Source organism: Sarcophilus harrisii, chromosome 3 (assembly GCF_902635505.1).
Source record: "Sarcophilus harrisii chromosome 3, mSarHar1.11, whole genome shotgun sequence".
Classification (NCBI taxonomy): domain Eukaryota; kingdom Metazoa; phylum Chordata; class Mammalia; order Dasyuromorphia; family Dasyuridae; genus Sarcophilus; species Sarcophilus harrisii.
In genome coordinates this window covers 144,287,903-144,305,733 of record NC_045428.1, presented here as the reverse complement: position 1 = coordinate 144,305,733, position 17,831 = coordinate 144,287,903, and the positions used below count along the sequence as shown (strand labels likewise).

The window sequence follows — 17,831 nt, the reverse complement described above, 5'->3', positions numbered from 1 at the left end:
TTTTCCCATCCAATTTTACAGACCCCCTATTCATGAAACCAATGGATTCTAGTGTAGGAATTCCTAACCTAGAGGAAGATCTCTAATGGAATGCACTGAGCTTGGCCCGATTCTGTTTGACAATTTTAATCAATGACTCACATAAAGTTATAAACAGAATGCTTATGAAGCTTATAGATGACATGAAGCTAGGAGGAATATCTAATATGTTAGATAATAAAATTGAAATCCAAAAAGAGCTTAACATGCTTACTTCTCTTCTCTCTAATTCATCCTCTGAATAGTTGACAACATAATCTTCCTAAAGCTCATCTCTGATCACATCACTATCCTCTAAAAATCTTTTGTAACTTCCTATATTTTTATGAAAAAATACAAACTTCTGAACTTGGTATTTAAAACTTTAAAAATTTATTCTCCAACCCACTTTTAAAGCTGAAGAAAAAAAAAATATATGATGAACTTTTTAGCATATTTTCTGTTCCTCACTTTGAAAAAATGAATCAAAAAACCTAGTTTATTCATAACAAATTATAGGAGCAAATTAGCATGGTATCTCACTGTCTTTGAAAACTAGCTTCCAGTGATATCTTATTAACTGGTCTCATTCATTAATTCATTCAATCATTCAATAAGTATGCACTAAGCACACACTATATGCAATATAAAATAAAATGCCTTCTCTGTTCAAGGAGTTTATATTAATTGCTCATGATCTCATAGCTAGTAAGCACAAAATTTAAACTCAGATTTTTTTTTGATATCAGGGCAGGCACCATATACAATGTGCTACCTCGTTGGTGCAGGATAAGATCTTCATTACCTCAAGACTAGATGATTTGAATAGTCTGTTGTTTGATTTCTTCCTCATTCTTGTTCATCTTAACAGTCTTAATACTAATGTGTTCCCTCTGTTGATTATCTCCAATTTCTCTTACATATAACTTGTTTGTATATAGTTTTTTTCCAGTTGTCTTCCTTATTGAGAGTAGGAATAGTCTTTGGCTTTTTCTTTGTATTCTCAGTACTTAGCATCATGTTTGGGCAAATGGAAAATGCTCAATTAATATTAGCTGATTGACTGACTGACAAAAGAAAGTTGGCAATGCACAGTTCAAAGCCAGAAGGAAGACAAATGCAATCAATTAATTTTCATAAGAAAATTTCCAGAAGTTAATGATCTGGATCATTTTAACAACCAGAAGCATTGTACATTGAAAGTGAAGGTAACATAGACTTAAGGTTTAGATAAGCAATGTTACATAACGCTTCTGTATGATAATCCTTCTGTTAGCAACAGAGCATTCAGTGCTAGAAAAATCTTGCTTAGTATTCTGCCTTTCTTCAGATTTTTAATTAATAATTAACATTTAAATCATTTCTCCTGATATTTCAATTAAGTTTCATTTAGTGGAAAAGTATAAGAAGCTAAATAATGTATTATTGTTGACATTAAATGCCCATGCTAGGAAACTTGAAAATTTGGGCATTTATAGCCAAACACAAGGCACAAATAATCACATGGCTATAGCCACAGATATTGCAGAGTCAGAGTCTAAAATCAAATAAAGGGGAGCCAAGATGCAACTCAGCTGAACTCTCCCAGCATTCCCCTCCAAACAATTTAAAATTAATACCTTAAATAGCATACCAACAAAAGGTGAAGATGAGACATTTTTGTAATCCAAAATAATTTAAGAGACAGGAGGAAGAGCTCTGTGACATTAGGGTTGGGTCTAGCCCAAAATGAGACATGCGGTAGCAAGATCAATAGGTGGTGGAGGAAGTTTTCAGAGCTCTCAGCCCAATGACAGTAAGAGGGTTGGAAAATTAGTCAGAAAAAAATTGAGGAGATTTTTTTGTTGACATTGTATTGCCTATATCTAGTTCTGGGTTATAAGTCCAGCTTGAAAAGAAGTAGTAGCATTTGCAGCTACAGGAAAACAGGGGCATAGAGGTCCTGGTCACAGATTTAGGAACAAAAAAAAATGATACAGAGGAGTAAAGGTTCTTATCATGGCTCTATATTGGAGAACAGTGATTGTGGTCACTCACAAAGTTGCAAAAAATGTGGTCATAATGGTTCCAGGTCCAAGAAGAACAATAGCACTTGTAGCTGAAGAAGAGCAAGATCCTTTTCTAAGTAAAGATGAGAATACAAACCAGAAGAGTAGTGACCATATTTCTTCTTGGATCATACTACTTTGAAAGCAGTGAAAATGTATAGACCCTCAGAAGTAGTTCTGAAAACAGTAGCATGAAAAACCTGAAGCTAACAGAGCCCAACTTTAAGATAAAGTTCAAAGCAAAAAATAAATAAATAAATAAATAAATAAATAAATTGAACAAATAAGCAAACAGCAAAAAAGGAAACTTGATATTAAAAGCTACTGTGGTAACAGGGAAGATCAAAATACAAACAGAAGAAAACATCAAAGTGAAAACATCTGCAAGCAAAGTCTCAAAGAAAAATATGAATTGAACAAAAGTCCAACATCCATTCCTAAAAAAGCTCAAAAATGAGCTTGAAAATCAAATAAGAGATATAAAGTAAAATTGGGGGAGGTGAAAATGATAGAAGAAAATTGTGAAAAGAAAGCCAAAAGCTTGGTAATTGAGGCACTCTTCAAATATTGAAGAAAATAATATATTTTTTAAAAAAAGAATAGACCAAATAGTAAAAAGAGAAACAAAAATCCACTAGGATTTGGAAGAGTTCTACCAAATTCCTTTTAGAACATAAATGGGATGTTGATACCTAAACCAAGAAGAGCAAAATAAAGAAAATTATAGACCAATTTCTCTAATAAATATTGATACAAAAAATTAAATAAAATACCAGGAAGAAGATTACAGCAGTATATTACATAAATCATATATTATGGCTAGGTGTGATTTGTAACCAAAAATATAACACTAGTACAATATTAGAAAAACTATTAGTATAACACCATATTGGTAACAAAAAGAATAAAAATAATATAATTATCTCAAAAGATACAGAAAAATATTATGAAAAAATAAAATACCCATTTCTATTTAAAATTCTAGAAAGCATAGAAATAATTTCCTTAAAATGATTAGTGTTTTTTAATTTTTTTAAATCAGCAAATATTTTCTGGAATGGAAATAAGCCAGAAATCTTCAAAATAAAATCAGGGATGAAGGACTGACAACCATTATTACCACTACTATTCAAGATTTCAGGGCCTCTTAAATATTTTCCACTCACAACCCCTTTTTGCCCAAGAAATTATTATGTAAACCTGGATGTATAAGTAAATAAAATAGATGTGTAAATCAATGATTTGCTGATAATAAACCACAATTCCATTCTCCCATATTCAACCCCATTTGAGTTCACAATCCACATTTGAAGAAGCTTTGCAACATTATATTAGAAATACTAGCTATAACAATAATATGAGAAAAAGAAACTGAAAGAATTAGAATAGGCAAAGAGGAAACAAAATTACCATTCTTTGCAGGTGATATGATGGCATACTTAGAGAATCCTAGAGAATCAACTAAAAAACTTATTATTGAAATGACTTTAACAAATTATATGATATAAATAAACCAACATAAATCATTAACACACACACACATACACACACACACACACACACACACACACACACACACACATATATATATGAAACAATAAAGTTCAACCAGGAAGAATTAGAAAGAGAAATTCTATTTAAAATAACTCGTCAATATAAAATACTTGCTTGCCAAGACAAACTCAGAAATATGAACACAATTACAACATACTTTTTATACAAATTAAGACACAGATAAACAACTGGAGAAATATTAATTGCTCAAGAAAAGGCTGAGTCAACATAATAAACATTATAATTATCCCTAAGTTAATGTATTTAGTGCCATACCAATCGAATTACCAAAAATTATTTTGTTGAACTAGTAAAATAATGACAAAATTCTACTAGAAGAAAAAAAGGTCAAGGATATCCAGTGAAACAATGAAAACAAATGTGAAAGAAGGTAGTCTAGAAGTACCAGATTTCAAACTATATTATTATCAAAATAATCTGGTACTGGCTAAAAAATAGAATGGTGGATCAATGAAATAGATTAGATACCCAATACACAGTAGGAAATGACCATAGTAATCCTGTATTTCATAAAGAGAAGATTCAATATAAATCACTAAACTTCCATTTCAAGAAAACTTATATAATAAATACTTCATATTGTTTTCAAAGCTACCCAGCTTTTCTTTGCTTCCTTATAGATTTTCTATTTTGTTTTTATTTTACATACAATCTTTGTATACATGTTCCTTTCTCCCCTGCCTTCCTCTCAGGAACATAAGGTACCTGAAAGCTTCATTTTGTCTTTTTATACCTGGAACCTAGCACAGTCCTTAGCATGAATAGTTCTTTTAAAAAAGCCTTGTGGAATGACTGAACAAGTGTCTTCACCCGTCATTAATAAAATCATTGCTAAGTAAAAAGCCCTGGATATTACTAGAGACATTCATTTATGTTATTTAACCTATTAATTAATATTAGTTTGAAACTGTTGTTTAAGAAAGTATGACTTCATCTAAGTATTACTCAGGCTATATGTCTTTATCTTATCTATAAGGATTTCTTGGAAGACTTTGTAAAATACCTTGTTGGATAATAAAAGCTAGACAAATCTAGAGCTAAAGAACAATGCAAAAAGTGTTAATTTTATGAATAACTTGGATAAAAATTGAATGCATGCTTATCAAATCTATGTCTAAAAGGTATAACAATTAGAACACATGACAACATTCCCTGATCTATCAGCCTATAAAACCAGGCAAGGAAAGGGGATTAGTCTGTCATGATTTGTTCTTAGCTTCTTGTTCCTAAATTCAAAGATTTATGAAACCCAGAAGCTTGGATAAGAATGTCGTAACAGCTTGAAAATTGCTTTTCCCTGTAGAAAAGCAATCTCTTTAACAAAGGGAAAGAAGTCTTTCTGAGGAGTAGTAACCTGAATCCTTCTTTATCCAAGCATTCTCAGGAAGGCTACCTTTCCTAAAGAGCTGACCCAGAGTTAAGAGAAACTCTACCCTAAGGACCAGTTAGAATTTGATCTGGAATTGTGCTTTGAATAAATAATTTTCTAAATCAGAACTCCTCAAAGTGAAAAATTACCTTTCAGAAGAATACTCATTCATTAACATTTACTATATAATCACAAAAGCCCCTAACACTGTATCAGTGGATCACAACAGAAAGCATTATCCCAATCCTTAGAAAGCAAACACATAAATTTTCCACTCTTACAATGTTTTCAAAGTGGGAAAAGATACTCATCTATCTAGAAAAGTTAGGCAGATCTAAAGGCAGAAAGATAAATTAAAGTTCTGAAGATTTTTTTCAAGCCCATCATTACTATGACCCCATGTCAGGAGACTACAATGGATAGAACCTTGGCCAAGAAATCTGAAAATATGGCACAGTCATTTACTGACTTTGCAACCTTAGCGAAGTCATTTAACCTTTTGGAGCCTCATTTGCCTTAACTATAAGATGGTAATAACAATACCTTGTCCAGCATACTCATAAAATTGTTGAAAGAGTAACAAACAAGTCCATAAAGTAAGATAATACAAGGGTCAGCAACAGGAAACATCAGCCATAGAGTGATGATACTACTTTCCCTAAAAGATCATCCCAAGACTCATTGAAATATCTACCATGCTTTTTCTACTCCTTTTCAAATTCATACTAAAAATTGCTAATTTTGAAATATGAACAGAGAATCCTTACTCACATTGAAGGAATCCAAAAAACACCTTGGAAAATGCTGTTTATGCGAAATATATTGATTGACTGATTTTTCCCCAGGAACTAATTAGTTCTCAAGACTGTAATTGAATTGAAGTTATTCAATTCAACAAACATTTATTAAGTACCTCATATGCAAAACTCATAATAACTATGATGGAATCCTGATCCTATGAAATCATGGCTTAATTTTCCCTCTATTGATTCTGCCTCTAGAGACAAAATGACCTAACAATTTTATGTCCTGGCAAACCTGAATGATTCTTCCAGCCATCTACTGTATTTTCCATAGTAGGGAAAAAGAAATTAAAGCTGAAATAGGAAGTATTATAACAAATAAAGGAATGAACACCTTGCTTTAAAATCAAAAGATTCCATAAGACATAAAAATCAAAAAATCAAAAGACTCCAAGAGACATAAAGCAACTTACTAAGGCGGGATAGATACATAGATATAGAGCTAGAGATACACACAAACACATAAGTGTGTATACATATGCATATATATTTATTTCAGCATATAATAAAATCTGCCTCTATGATTAGCTATTTGGCTCGAATGATTGCAAGTTCTTATCTTTATTACTGACACAGAGTACACTAAAGTTTGTAAAATATATAAATACAGATTTATATTTACAGAATCATATAGGAACTCACTGAGGCAGGCACTGTAAATTTTATTAGATACACATATTTATAGATAAATTATATATATATAAAGACAGGTATTAGTATTATATATTGATATTTATCAGTATGTACTATATATCATATAGCAATATATAATACAGTTATTATCTGCATGTAAATATAGATATAGATTAGGTATTACTGAAAATACCAGCTTCAATAACTTACTACATGGTTTGAATTAGATGACATAGGTAAATCTTTAAAGTTGTCTATATCTATTACTATTTTTAAAAAGGTTCAACTCTGCTATATACCAGCTGTAAAACCCTGAGTAAGTGACAACCTCCTAGACCTCAGTTTCTTTATTTCTAAAAGGAACTTTTTGGATAAGATGATCTATAAGATCTGTTTCAAAAATTCTACAATCATTGAAACAAGACAAAAGTAAGGAATTAAAATGAACAAATAAATGTTATTATATCTTCAAAAGAAAGAAACTTTCTATTTCAGTTTATTATCGTCTCTGTTCTACAAAAGAGATCACCATGCATATTTTCAAAATAAAAGGTTAACAGTGAGACATTGTAGAAAAATAGCCCAAGGGATAAATGATAACCATCCCTTCACTTAAGTCCCATCTATAGAGCAAAACTGAGTTGCAAACTTAATTTAAAACCATGTGTAAAAAGAAAAACAGAAGTGGAGAAAATATAGCAAAGAATAATCAACAAAAGAGGAAAGGAAGAAAAAAGTCTTTGTAGCATTACTAATAAATGAATACAAACATGCAATTTTTTAAAAAGAGAACCGAGGACCCATATATTTAGAAAAGAAATAAGGGGAAACAAGTAAAAAAATGAATCGACAAAGGGCAGCATAATATAGATGGTTTCACACATAAATCAAAGAAAGTCCCCAAAATGCCAAATGTGAGAAGTAAAAGAAAAGAACTAACTAAAGTACCCTTATACAGACAAAGATCAAAAATGCAATGTAGTAACACATTGAAAATATTCAAAGTGAGAGATACTCCAACCAAGTCAAGTCAGCAATTATCTATTAGGCATGGAATATATGCCAAACCCTAATCTGAAGAAAGTCAGAAACAGTCCTTGACCTCAAGAAGTTTACTATTTAACAAAGGATACCAGAAGTAAAAGTAGAAAAAAAAAAGATGATGGGCAGAAATCAACAGTAATCTGATAAAAGACTAAAAATATTGCAAGTAGAAAAACAACAGTAATTTGATTAAGAAAAGTAGTATAGAACTACTTGTAGCTACCTCCACACTAATTAATCTACATAAAGACTATATGCAGCTGAGACCAAGCAGTACTTGAGCTTCATTCACCCCCTCTATCCCATTCAACAGCTGATTTTCCCCATCACTTCTATCCAGTTGATTATCAGCATAGTAGATCAGAAAAAAAACTGGAACATTAGTCCCATTTATGAACACCAAGATGACATTTTTCCCCCACTCCAGGTATTGATATTCAGTATTATCAGTAGCTATTACTAGGGACCCAGTAATACAGAATTTCCCAGGATACTTTGCAGGATTATCTTTATTAATCCCAACTATACTCCCTATTATCTGCCCCTCCAGATATTTTTAGCTCACATATATGTGGAGTTTAAGGTATAGGACAGGCTTTCCTGAACTTAAAGTAAGGGCAAATATTATTATCTTCATTTTACAGAAGTAATTACTATTCTTCTCAGCTATTCTCACTACTATCCTGACTGTTCATTAAGACTGGCTTTACCACAATAGACAATCTTCTATATAGTAGACTTCCAGAGGCATTGGGAAAGGACTCTTGCCCTCCCCCACCTTATCAAAGAACTCCCTGAATCATATCTTAAATTCCACATTTAACATTTTAAAGTCTGCAAAAAGGCCATGTATGCTTAGGAGGAATAACAAGGAACTATCAGTCACTTAAAGCTTAGTGTGAAAGCTTAGTCACCAGATCCTTTCAAATAAAGAGGTAAAATGGGGGAATAATCAGATAAAGATGGGATATTCTTAGATGGGGAAAAGAAGGAGATACAGAAAGGACAGATCTGAAAATTAACTTCATCCAATTTATAATTTGACTTTGGCTAGCCCTAAGAGTTCCTCAAGTAAAAGCAATTATCTTGTTCCCCATACAAAAACAGATTATCTATCATTTTCTATTGTAGATGATTAGGCATCCTCCATTATTGAGGGTAATCCAGTAGATCATAGAAAACTACATATAGATACTTTAAAGGCTGGTAAATAATTATAATTATACTACCACGGCTAGTCACAATTTTCAACTACTGCTATCACCTCATCACCCATTCTCCCCTAGTCCCTTAATTCAGTGCTTCCCAAATAAAACAGAACAATTCTTTCCCTTGGTACCTAAGTAAGAGAGAAATGGGAATATCCCAAGGCACCATAAAAAGTGGGACAGAAAATAACACTATAAAGATCAAAAAACAAAGGGAAAGATAGAATAAAGTGATCAGTGCCTAATGACCTGTAATTCAAGAATATATATATATATATATATATATATATATATATATATATATATATATTCATTGTGAATAATTGGTACAAAAAATACTCTGAATGCTCAATAGAAAGCATGTGCTGGGAAAATTTTGTTACATATGTGAAAATCTCAGCCAAAATACAGAAAGAAATGGAGGGTTTGTGTAGAAAGAAGACTGTGCTATTTGTAGAGAATGCAGTTATCTATATGGCATTTACTACTTCTAGCACTGGGCATCATTTCACACTTTAGTAAAAATTCCCATGTCTGTTGGAAATTTCTTCTTGTCCTAGCATTGTGCAATAGAAAGAGAATAGGACCTGTATTTGAATGCCTGCTGTTCTACATATTATTGATGTGCCCTTAGTTATGTCACTAATATAAACACAGCTGTTTTTTGCTCTTCAAAATGAGGCAGTTAAAATGGATGATGTCAAAGGCCTTTTCCAGATACAAAACTATGTCCCTATGAAGGTGCTTGAGTACTATGCTATAATGCACTGTTTAAAAGAGGGAGATAAATAAAATTTTTGGTTTAACACAAAATTAATTCTGAAAAGATCAGAATGCTATATTAAAAGGGTAAAGGCCAAAGGAAGATAAGTGGCAAGGAACTCCTCAAAAAAGTGTAACACTGACTTGAAAAATAGAGTATTAATATTTATCATGTTCTGAAGTAGTAATTTATTGAGAATCAAAGTTTGAAAGTATGAACGTGATAGTCTAATGCCATACACAACCACAAATCTTTGTGGAAAAGATTTAACAAATGCACTAAGCAAGAAGTAGCCAGTATCCTGTGACCTTCATTTTAAATTTCAAGCCATTTCTTATTCTGACAAAGGACTATTTTTAAATGGGAGAAACAAAGGTCCTTGAAAAACTGCCACGGTAAAATTCCCATAATGAAATTATGTTCATTCTCAGAGGAATGAGGTAGAATTAGATGCTCCAGTGGTGCTGAATTCCTAAATCTGGGTAGCTTCCAGCCAGCTACTGAAGGTTTTCTGCAAGTGTCAAATGGGGTGGAGGGGAGGGGAAAACCATCAGGTTTAAACAAATTAAGATTGAGCCTTTTAATTTGTTGTTCTTGACCACAAAATTTTCAGAAATAGTACTGTTAAAACAGTTTGAAATAATACTTCATTTTTTTTAAGAGAAGGAATAGGATTGAGAACAGTATCAAAATTGTAGTATGCAGGAAAAGTATCCACCCAAAAATCTTTGCCCATGCCCTTCTCAAAGAATGGCAATAGAATAAGCATTTTCATTGGCTATTCAAATGTAAAAGTTTCCTAATTCCCAACAGTATGTTTAAAAGAAAATTAATCACTTATACACAAGAAGAAAAGGACAGTGTCACTCATCCATGTCCCAGTAATCACCCTAGCCCAGTGTCAGGCACAGAGTAGGTACTCAATAAATATTTGTTCAAAAGACATGCATAAACAAATGCAAAGATTCTTGCTAAGAGCAGCATCATGAGTCCAAAACACTAGATGCCAAATAGCTTGGACTAGCTCAACCCTCAGTCTGTCAGGGAAAAGCAAGAGCTTGAATTCCTCTTCTGAAAGAATACCATCTTGTGCCACAATGGCTGAGAGCCACTTATAGTAGAAGTGTTTTCTGTCTTTTTTTTTCCACCTGGGACATCCAGCATACAGGCTATTAACATATCTGAGCAGCAGTTGGACCACTCTACATTTTCCACATATACAATCTTTTTTACTTCTTATTTGCTTTCTTGACAGACTTGGAAGATTATGCACAAGTCTCCTAGAGCTAACCCTTCACCTTTGAACCACGAAGTCCACAAGCAAAACATAATACATATATACCCCAGTTTTTCTAAACGTCTTTGAATATGAGAAAGGGGAGGGGGAGGATGAGCTTAAGACCAGGGAATCACCAAGAGGTTCCTTTTCCCCTCCTTCAACTACCCCCAATCCCAAGAGTAAGGAAATACTTTGGTCCAACACACGTGCTGGAGTAAAACTGCCCTATGTCCAAGAACTCAGACAAGGGTGGAAAGGTGAAAAATCATTGCGTGGAGAAGAGGAAAGTGTCCGAAAAAGAGTGACCGTACCTGGTGCGGCTGTGGTTTCGAGGGCAGTCCTTCTTCTCCATGATGGCCGGCACACAGTTGGTGAGCTCTGTCCAGTCTGCGTGCAGCCCACAGCTCCAGCCTGTGGAGAAGCGCGAGAAAAGCCACGTCTCTTTTTTGCCGGGTCGGTGGCAGGTGCATTTTTTCTGGCCAGGCTTGCAGCTACAGGGCTGCTCCAGCCGGATATTCTTCACCAGATGCCGCCCGAAGGTCGTGCCCCCAGTCTTCTGGATGTGCAAGAAGACGATCACGTCCCGGCCTTTGATGTTGAAATCCACGAAACGGGTCAGGTCCTTCACCGAGAAGTTGAAGCGGGGCACAAATTTGGGGAGAGAGCCATTGTCCGGGGACTCTCGATCTTGCTCTTCTTCCTCCTCTTCCAACTCTTCGAATTCCTCCTCCGCCTCCTGAACTGGCCCGGAGAGCTGTGCCGCTGGTGCCCCGGAAATCTCGGCTTGCTGGTCCGGGGGTGGTGGCTGCTGCTGGTCCTCTCGGGGACCTGCTGGGGCAGCTGCAACCTGTCCGGACTCCCCAGAGCGGAACTTGTCCCCGAAGTTGGTACAGGAGTTGGTGCAGGTGGGGGACACGTACTGGTACATGATGATCAGGAATAGGAGCGTGAGCACCGGCGTGAGCAGCCACTTGTTGAATCTTTCATCCATGGTCCTGCTCTCAGGCCAGAAGGCGAAGCAGCGGCGGTAGGGGGGGCGGCGGCAGCTGCTCCACTGAAAGCCCGCGCTGAAGTTTGGACTCCGGGCTGCAGCTCGGAGCCCGCCGCACCTCCATCCCCCTGTGGCCAGGCAGGCGGGACCCCCCGCAAAGGCGGCTGGCTGGCTGGCTGCACTCGGGCGCTCTGGTGACTCGCTGCTGCTGGCTCCCGCGGGACTAAAGGGAAGTGGAGAAGCTAACCTGGGTCCCCTAGCCCACCGCTTCTGCGGAGGAGAAAGAGGAGGAAGAGGAGGAGAACGATGAAGATGAGGTGCCTGTTCCCGGCACTGAGGGGCGGCGGCTACGCGAAGACTGTTCCAGAGCTCAAAAGGGACTGTCTCTCTACTCTCCCCTTGGACCCCCAAGACCGTTAGTCCTGCCCCTAGCCAAAGAAGGAAAGAGCTATCCAGCGTCTCTCAAACCAGAAATGCGCCTCAGGGACTCAGCCTGCCTCGGGCTCTTAAGCACTTACTAGCTGATCTTGGGTCTTGAACCTTCCCCTCTGGTTGCTGGAAATCAGTGCTTCGACCCACACCCAGGGGCTTCATCTTCTTCAAGAGCAAGCTCGGGTACCAAGAACAGGAGGAGGAGCTTCGGCCCCTGGCCCCTCACAATGCCCCACCCGCCCTAGCCCCTGCTCTATCCAGGCACCCTCCCACTCTGGGGAGCCTTGGGGCAAGGAGAGCCCCGAACTGCGTGCTGACTGGCTTTCAGCTGCCAGCCCCCGCTGCAAGTTTGCAGATGAGCCCTTGCTGGAGAGAGAGAGAGAGAGCGAGAGAGAAAGGAGCCTCAGGCGAGTCAGTGTACCGCCTCTTCGGAGAAGTCCCACTGCTGCTTCAGGTCTGTCAGCCAGACGCACAAGCGCGCGCGCGCGCTCGCGAAAGGCTGGCACCACTGCTACCCACCAGCCGGTGTGACAAGGAGACCTACCCGCAGCAAAAACCTGCCCAAGGTACAGAGCATGCGCCAAGCCATTCCTCAGCCCTGGAGGAGTTTCCAGGGGAGGAGTCCAAGTCTGCTGGATTTTAGTCGTTTCGGGAGGGTAGGAAGTAAGCGGAAAAGAGAATTCTGTCCACTGGACTCCAAAAAAGGGGGTTTGGAGATTAAGGAGATGAACTAGGTGGGAACCTTATGCAAGTGTTAGAAACATTCATTTAAGATGTCTTAAATACGCAGCTTCTCTGGTGTGAGCACAGACACAAACCTGACCAGTTTTATTTGTAGAATCGGACACCTGCCCACTAGCCAAGACTTGTTTGCAATAGACTCCCAGTGGAGGAGATAGTGCACTCACTTTCAGGCCAGGTGGTGGCTGGCTTCTTCTCCGCAATGGAAACTTACAAGACATTATTTTTTTTTTTCTTTTCATCTCCGGAGTTTGGCTATCTGCCCACAAAGAAAATCTGACTTTGATGTTAAAATTTTAATGTTTTCCACAAACTACAACCCAGTATCTTAGAAGCTTTGGAAAAGAAAGGGGTATCCTTGGTCATTTAATTCACTTGGCCTTAATATTTATTCAAGCACCTTTTTTCCTATGTACTATATATATGCAAATGTACTGTGCTTTGAGGGTTAATTATCATACAAAACATCATTCTTGTCTTCAAGAAACTTATATTCTAGTTTTAAAAATATTTTAGCATTAAAACTGTTTTACTAAGATATTGTTGAAGTACTGTTTTTTTTTAATTTTAGAAAAGAGTTGAGTAAATATTTAATTTATTTTCAATTAAGCTCTGACTTCATTAATTTTTTTTAATCAAATCGCTGTTCAGAGAGACAGGATGCAATGGGAAAAGTACTGCATTTAGAATCAGGGAGACCTGGTTCCCCTCGGAGCGCTACCATTTACTAGACTTAGTCACTTTGGACAAGTCAATTGACTTACATTCTTAGTTTACTCATTTGAAGAATGAGGTAATTTCAGGAGCTAATATTCAAGGTTTGGGTTTTTTTTTAACATATTCTTACAAATATCCTCATTTGTATTATAGGATGTGTCTGGGAACCATGTCTTGTTTCTCTCCTGAGCTTGGCACAAGAGATTTATTGTTCAAAGCACACAATTAACTAATGCTTGTGGAATTAAGCATTTACTGTCTTACATATCATCAAAATTGGACAAAATACACTATCATTAGAGTCCCTAGTCTTCTACATTTATACATTATCCTGACCTTGAAGTCTAAATAGAGAATAGTTTTTACAGCAGTGAGCAATGAGAGTTATGGCTCTATCATCTCCTTTTTCATATACTCCCTTTCATTCATCCTAGTATTCAAATGCAACCTCTCATCATCACAAGAAGCTAGCTTGACTTCTTTAAGATCCAGGAACTCCCACAGCAGAAACTGGATTTATAATACTCTCATGTCCCTGGATTGGTGTATATCCCCCATACCCTTAGTCTTTCCCCTATTTTTAAAAATAATAATGGTGGTGCTGGATACAGTAGAGGGTAGGGCCGGTGGGACATTGTGAGGGACCAGGAACTGAAGCTCTTCCTCCTGTTACCAGTACCTGGGCTTACTCTTGAAGCCCCTGAATGTGGATCAAAGCACTGGTTTCCAGGAACCAGAGGGGAAGGTTCAAGACTCAAGATCAATTAGTAAGTGCTATGGCTGCTTCCTCTTTCAGAGTAAGCCTAAAGTAAGCTTTGATTAAAATTAAGCTTATTTTTTTCCTTGTTGGGTGTGACCTGTTACTTAAAAGCTCTATTATTGCTCCATTGTCTTTCCTGTATCTTCAACTATATGGACAATGATAAAACTACCCAAGAGTCAGAGCCAATATTAGTAGCAAAGGTATGGAGAGATGAATTAGCTCCAAATAGCTCATTTTCTTCCATATTTTTTCTCATTTATCTATAAAATCCTGTTAATCACATTGCAATATTCTCCACAGCAAGAAACTGATGTAACAAAAACTCAATGAAACACATTAGCATTTCCTAATTGTTAACCATGTCTTTGCTTCCCTCAGATAAAAATGTAACAAATCTCTCTATCATTTGATTGAAAAAATTTATCATTTTGTACCAGAGAAGGTAAAAAAAAAAAAAAAAAAAAAAGATAATTAAGGCCTTAGAAACCCATTTAGCATAGAAAAATGCAAATTTCAGAATGGGGAAATTGTGTTTCTAATGTTGTCTTTGATTTTAGTAATACTATACAGAGCACAAAGCTTTTCTAGATCCATTGATTGTCTTCTCACAATTGACTTGATATGTAGAAAGGCCTAGTATTGGGAGAATCACAAAATCTAAGAATTGAAAGAGTCCTCTTAATGTAACAGACTTTCCATAGTTCATAAGGTGATTGATGGCATATCCAACTCAAGTATTTTGATTCCTAAACTGGTGTTTTTCACACTATCACACTAGCTCCCTCCTTAAAAGTCACATTGCAGAGCTAAGGAAACAAATACAAAGAAATCTGATGCTTTGTATGAGACACATATTGAGGTAGGTGTAGAGCTAAGCCTATAATGCAAATATTACTGTCCCACACCACTGTACTGTTAACTTTTGTGTGTGGTCTTCCTCCACTGTTAATAACTTAAAACAAATTTGACCTCTTGTTCTAAAAAATTCAATTATTCACTTAGCAAAGAGGAGCAGAGCCCGTTACTTACTGATCTTTCAACTCCTGCTGCTATTTGAATCAAAAGAAAGAAGGGACAGGGAAGCAGCAGTCAAACTTTAAAAGAATACCCTTTTGCCTTGATGGCTCAGCCAACAGACTAACAAATATAAGGAGGCAATTGTAAATAAAGTTACCATTAACCCAAGACACAAATTCCTTGGGATTAATACTAGTTAATACTAATAGTAACACTAATAATAATCTATTAATACTATAACTACTTACTAATAATATTAGTACTAATATTAGTATTATTATTAATAGCAATACTAGCTAACTAATATTAATTCATATTTCAAAAGGCAAATGTAATCTATACTTAGTATTAGATAAGAATTGTGGAATAGGTGTTTGGGAACAAAACTTCATTAGGTCAGATATAACAGCAATATTGCTTATGAAAATATTAAAGCATTGGCAAATTAAAATAATGCTTTGTCTGCATTTTGCATGGCTTTCATCAGTATAAATATCCAGTGGGATTATACCAGGCTAGAGCAAATCTGGACACTCAAAATAAAGGATAAAATTAAAGAAATTCCATGTTTAGTTCAAGCAATTGCACAAGTGATTTGTTATTTTTTCCTCTCTATTTATATCTATAAAACAATCATTCATAGTTGTGGTCTTACTCTCACAGCTGTATAATGACTTCTGAACTCTGATCAGAGTTCTAATGTCATTGTAATAAACAAATTCCCTCATTTGCAAGACCAAATTCCAAGGTAAGCAATATAAACCTTCTAAAATTGAATCTTGTCCAGGTAGAAAGGAAAACCATGTGTGTCTGTATCCTACAATGGTTGCTCCACGATGACACCAGCTGGCAAATGCTTCTGACTAACAGATTGCAGCTCCTGCTACTGTGAGTCCTACATAAATTATTAAAATAATAAAAATAATATTTTCAATGTTTTCCTCTACTTCCTTTGCCAGTCTAGCAATAAGCCTAACACTATTTGTGAAACAATTTGTTCATTTTATTTTTAAGCTTTAATAAAATGTACTACAATTATTCCTTTTCCTGCTTCATCTTCCCTTATTCCTTTCTGTTGTATCTTCTATTTCATTGCTTGATCTTTATTTCTTCCACTTAGTTCTAACTCTGTCAGGCAAATTGTTGTCCACCAAGATTCAAACTTTTAGCTAGAACAGTCTCTATTTAATCAAATTGAAATGGGAATCTTCATTTCAACTTCTCTTGTAGGATAAACAGCTTTTGTGCTATAAAGTAAATGTCCAGAAAGATAGATATATAAACAAACTGATCAAATTAAAGGGAAAGGTCTTGGTCACTCTACAATTGCATGGACACAAATATAGAGATGAAAAACAGAAATGTACCTTTAACTGAAAGTGAAAGTTAAATCTGTCAAGTCATTAACAGCACTAACAACGTTGAAAATAGAAAACCTCCTACTACTCTAACTCCACTGCAGAGTTTATTTTCTATTTATAAAAAAAATCAGCCCCCAGTCTAAGCAACCCTGCCAAAAACCATCCACACTCTACGTAATGGGGGGAGGGGGCAGGGTAAAGAAGGTGGACTGCCAAAAATGATTATGAATACTCAAAAGGCAATATACAGAAAGAACAGTATGCAAGAACTGAGTGGATGTTGACATCCTACACTTTCTAATAGATGCGACTCTACAGCCTACTATCTGTACTTCTCCACCTAGGTAAATAGTACATTTTAATAATTATTTAAATTGTTTTAGGAGTATATCTACCAGAACTGATATAGCAGCTTATGATGATGGTCCAGAATCACATATAATTAATTGTTTTTGAATCTTCTCTCATCACCTACCATAAAGCTTTACATATCCTTCATTACTTCTAGTCGGTTAATAAACATTTATTATATTCCAAGCACTGTGCTAAGAGCTGTAGATACAAGTTAAAGAAAAAAAAAAAAAAAAAAGACTGGCCCTGTCCTCTAGCAACTCACAATCTAATGAGGGAAGACCTCGCAGAAAAGGAAATTGAAAAGTGGGAGGAGGTGAAGGGACTTAAATGCCCTGTGTGGATGAAGATATGTTGGAGAAATCTAAAGAGCCCTAAACCAGGGTAGCTGATGACAGAAAATTGTTCTGAGCCCCTTTCCTAATTAATAGCCCTGGAACTCATGGTCCTGCCCTCCGGGCAGAGGGTATATTCATAGACATAGAGAATACCGATGGGATGTGAATACCAGACAGATTCTATCTTGCAGTATGAGATTCCCCAATGATGAGTTTCCTGGGGGAAAAAATAAATGATGATCCAAATGCAGGGTATCTGGGGGGTAATAGATAATAGGTACTGCACCCTTTTATTAAACAGAGGATTAGGAAGTCAAATCTCAGGGCTTCTGTTTATTGCAGTAGTTTTTTTTTTTTTTATGCGTAAGCATATAGTTACT

The 17,831-nt window shown here is 36.1% G+C and overlaps 1 protein-coding gene across 1 annotated transcript in view; it reads right to left on the bottom strand.

Moving 5' to 3' along the window:
• The window catches only part of HS6ST3 (heparan sulfate 6-O-sulfotransferase 3), a 767,829-nt gene extending 755,136 nt beyond the window's left edge, over positions 1–12,693 (bottom strand). Inside the window, exon 1 of the mRNA XM_003765782.2 lies at positions 11,052–12,693. Coding sequence (XP_003765830.1) covers positions 11,052–11,731 — 680 coding nt within the window. The 5' untranslated portion in view covers positions 11,732–12,693. The remainder of the gene's footprint in view (positions 1–11,051) is intronic.
• Between the last annotated feature and the right edge of the window lie 5,138 nt (positions 12,694–17,831).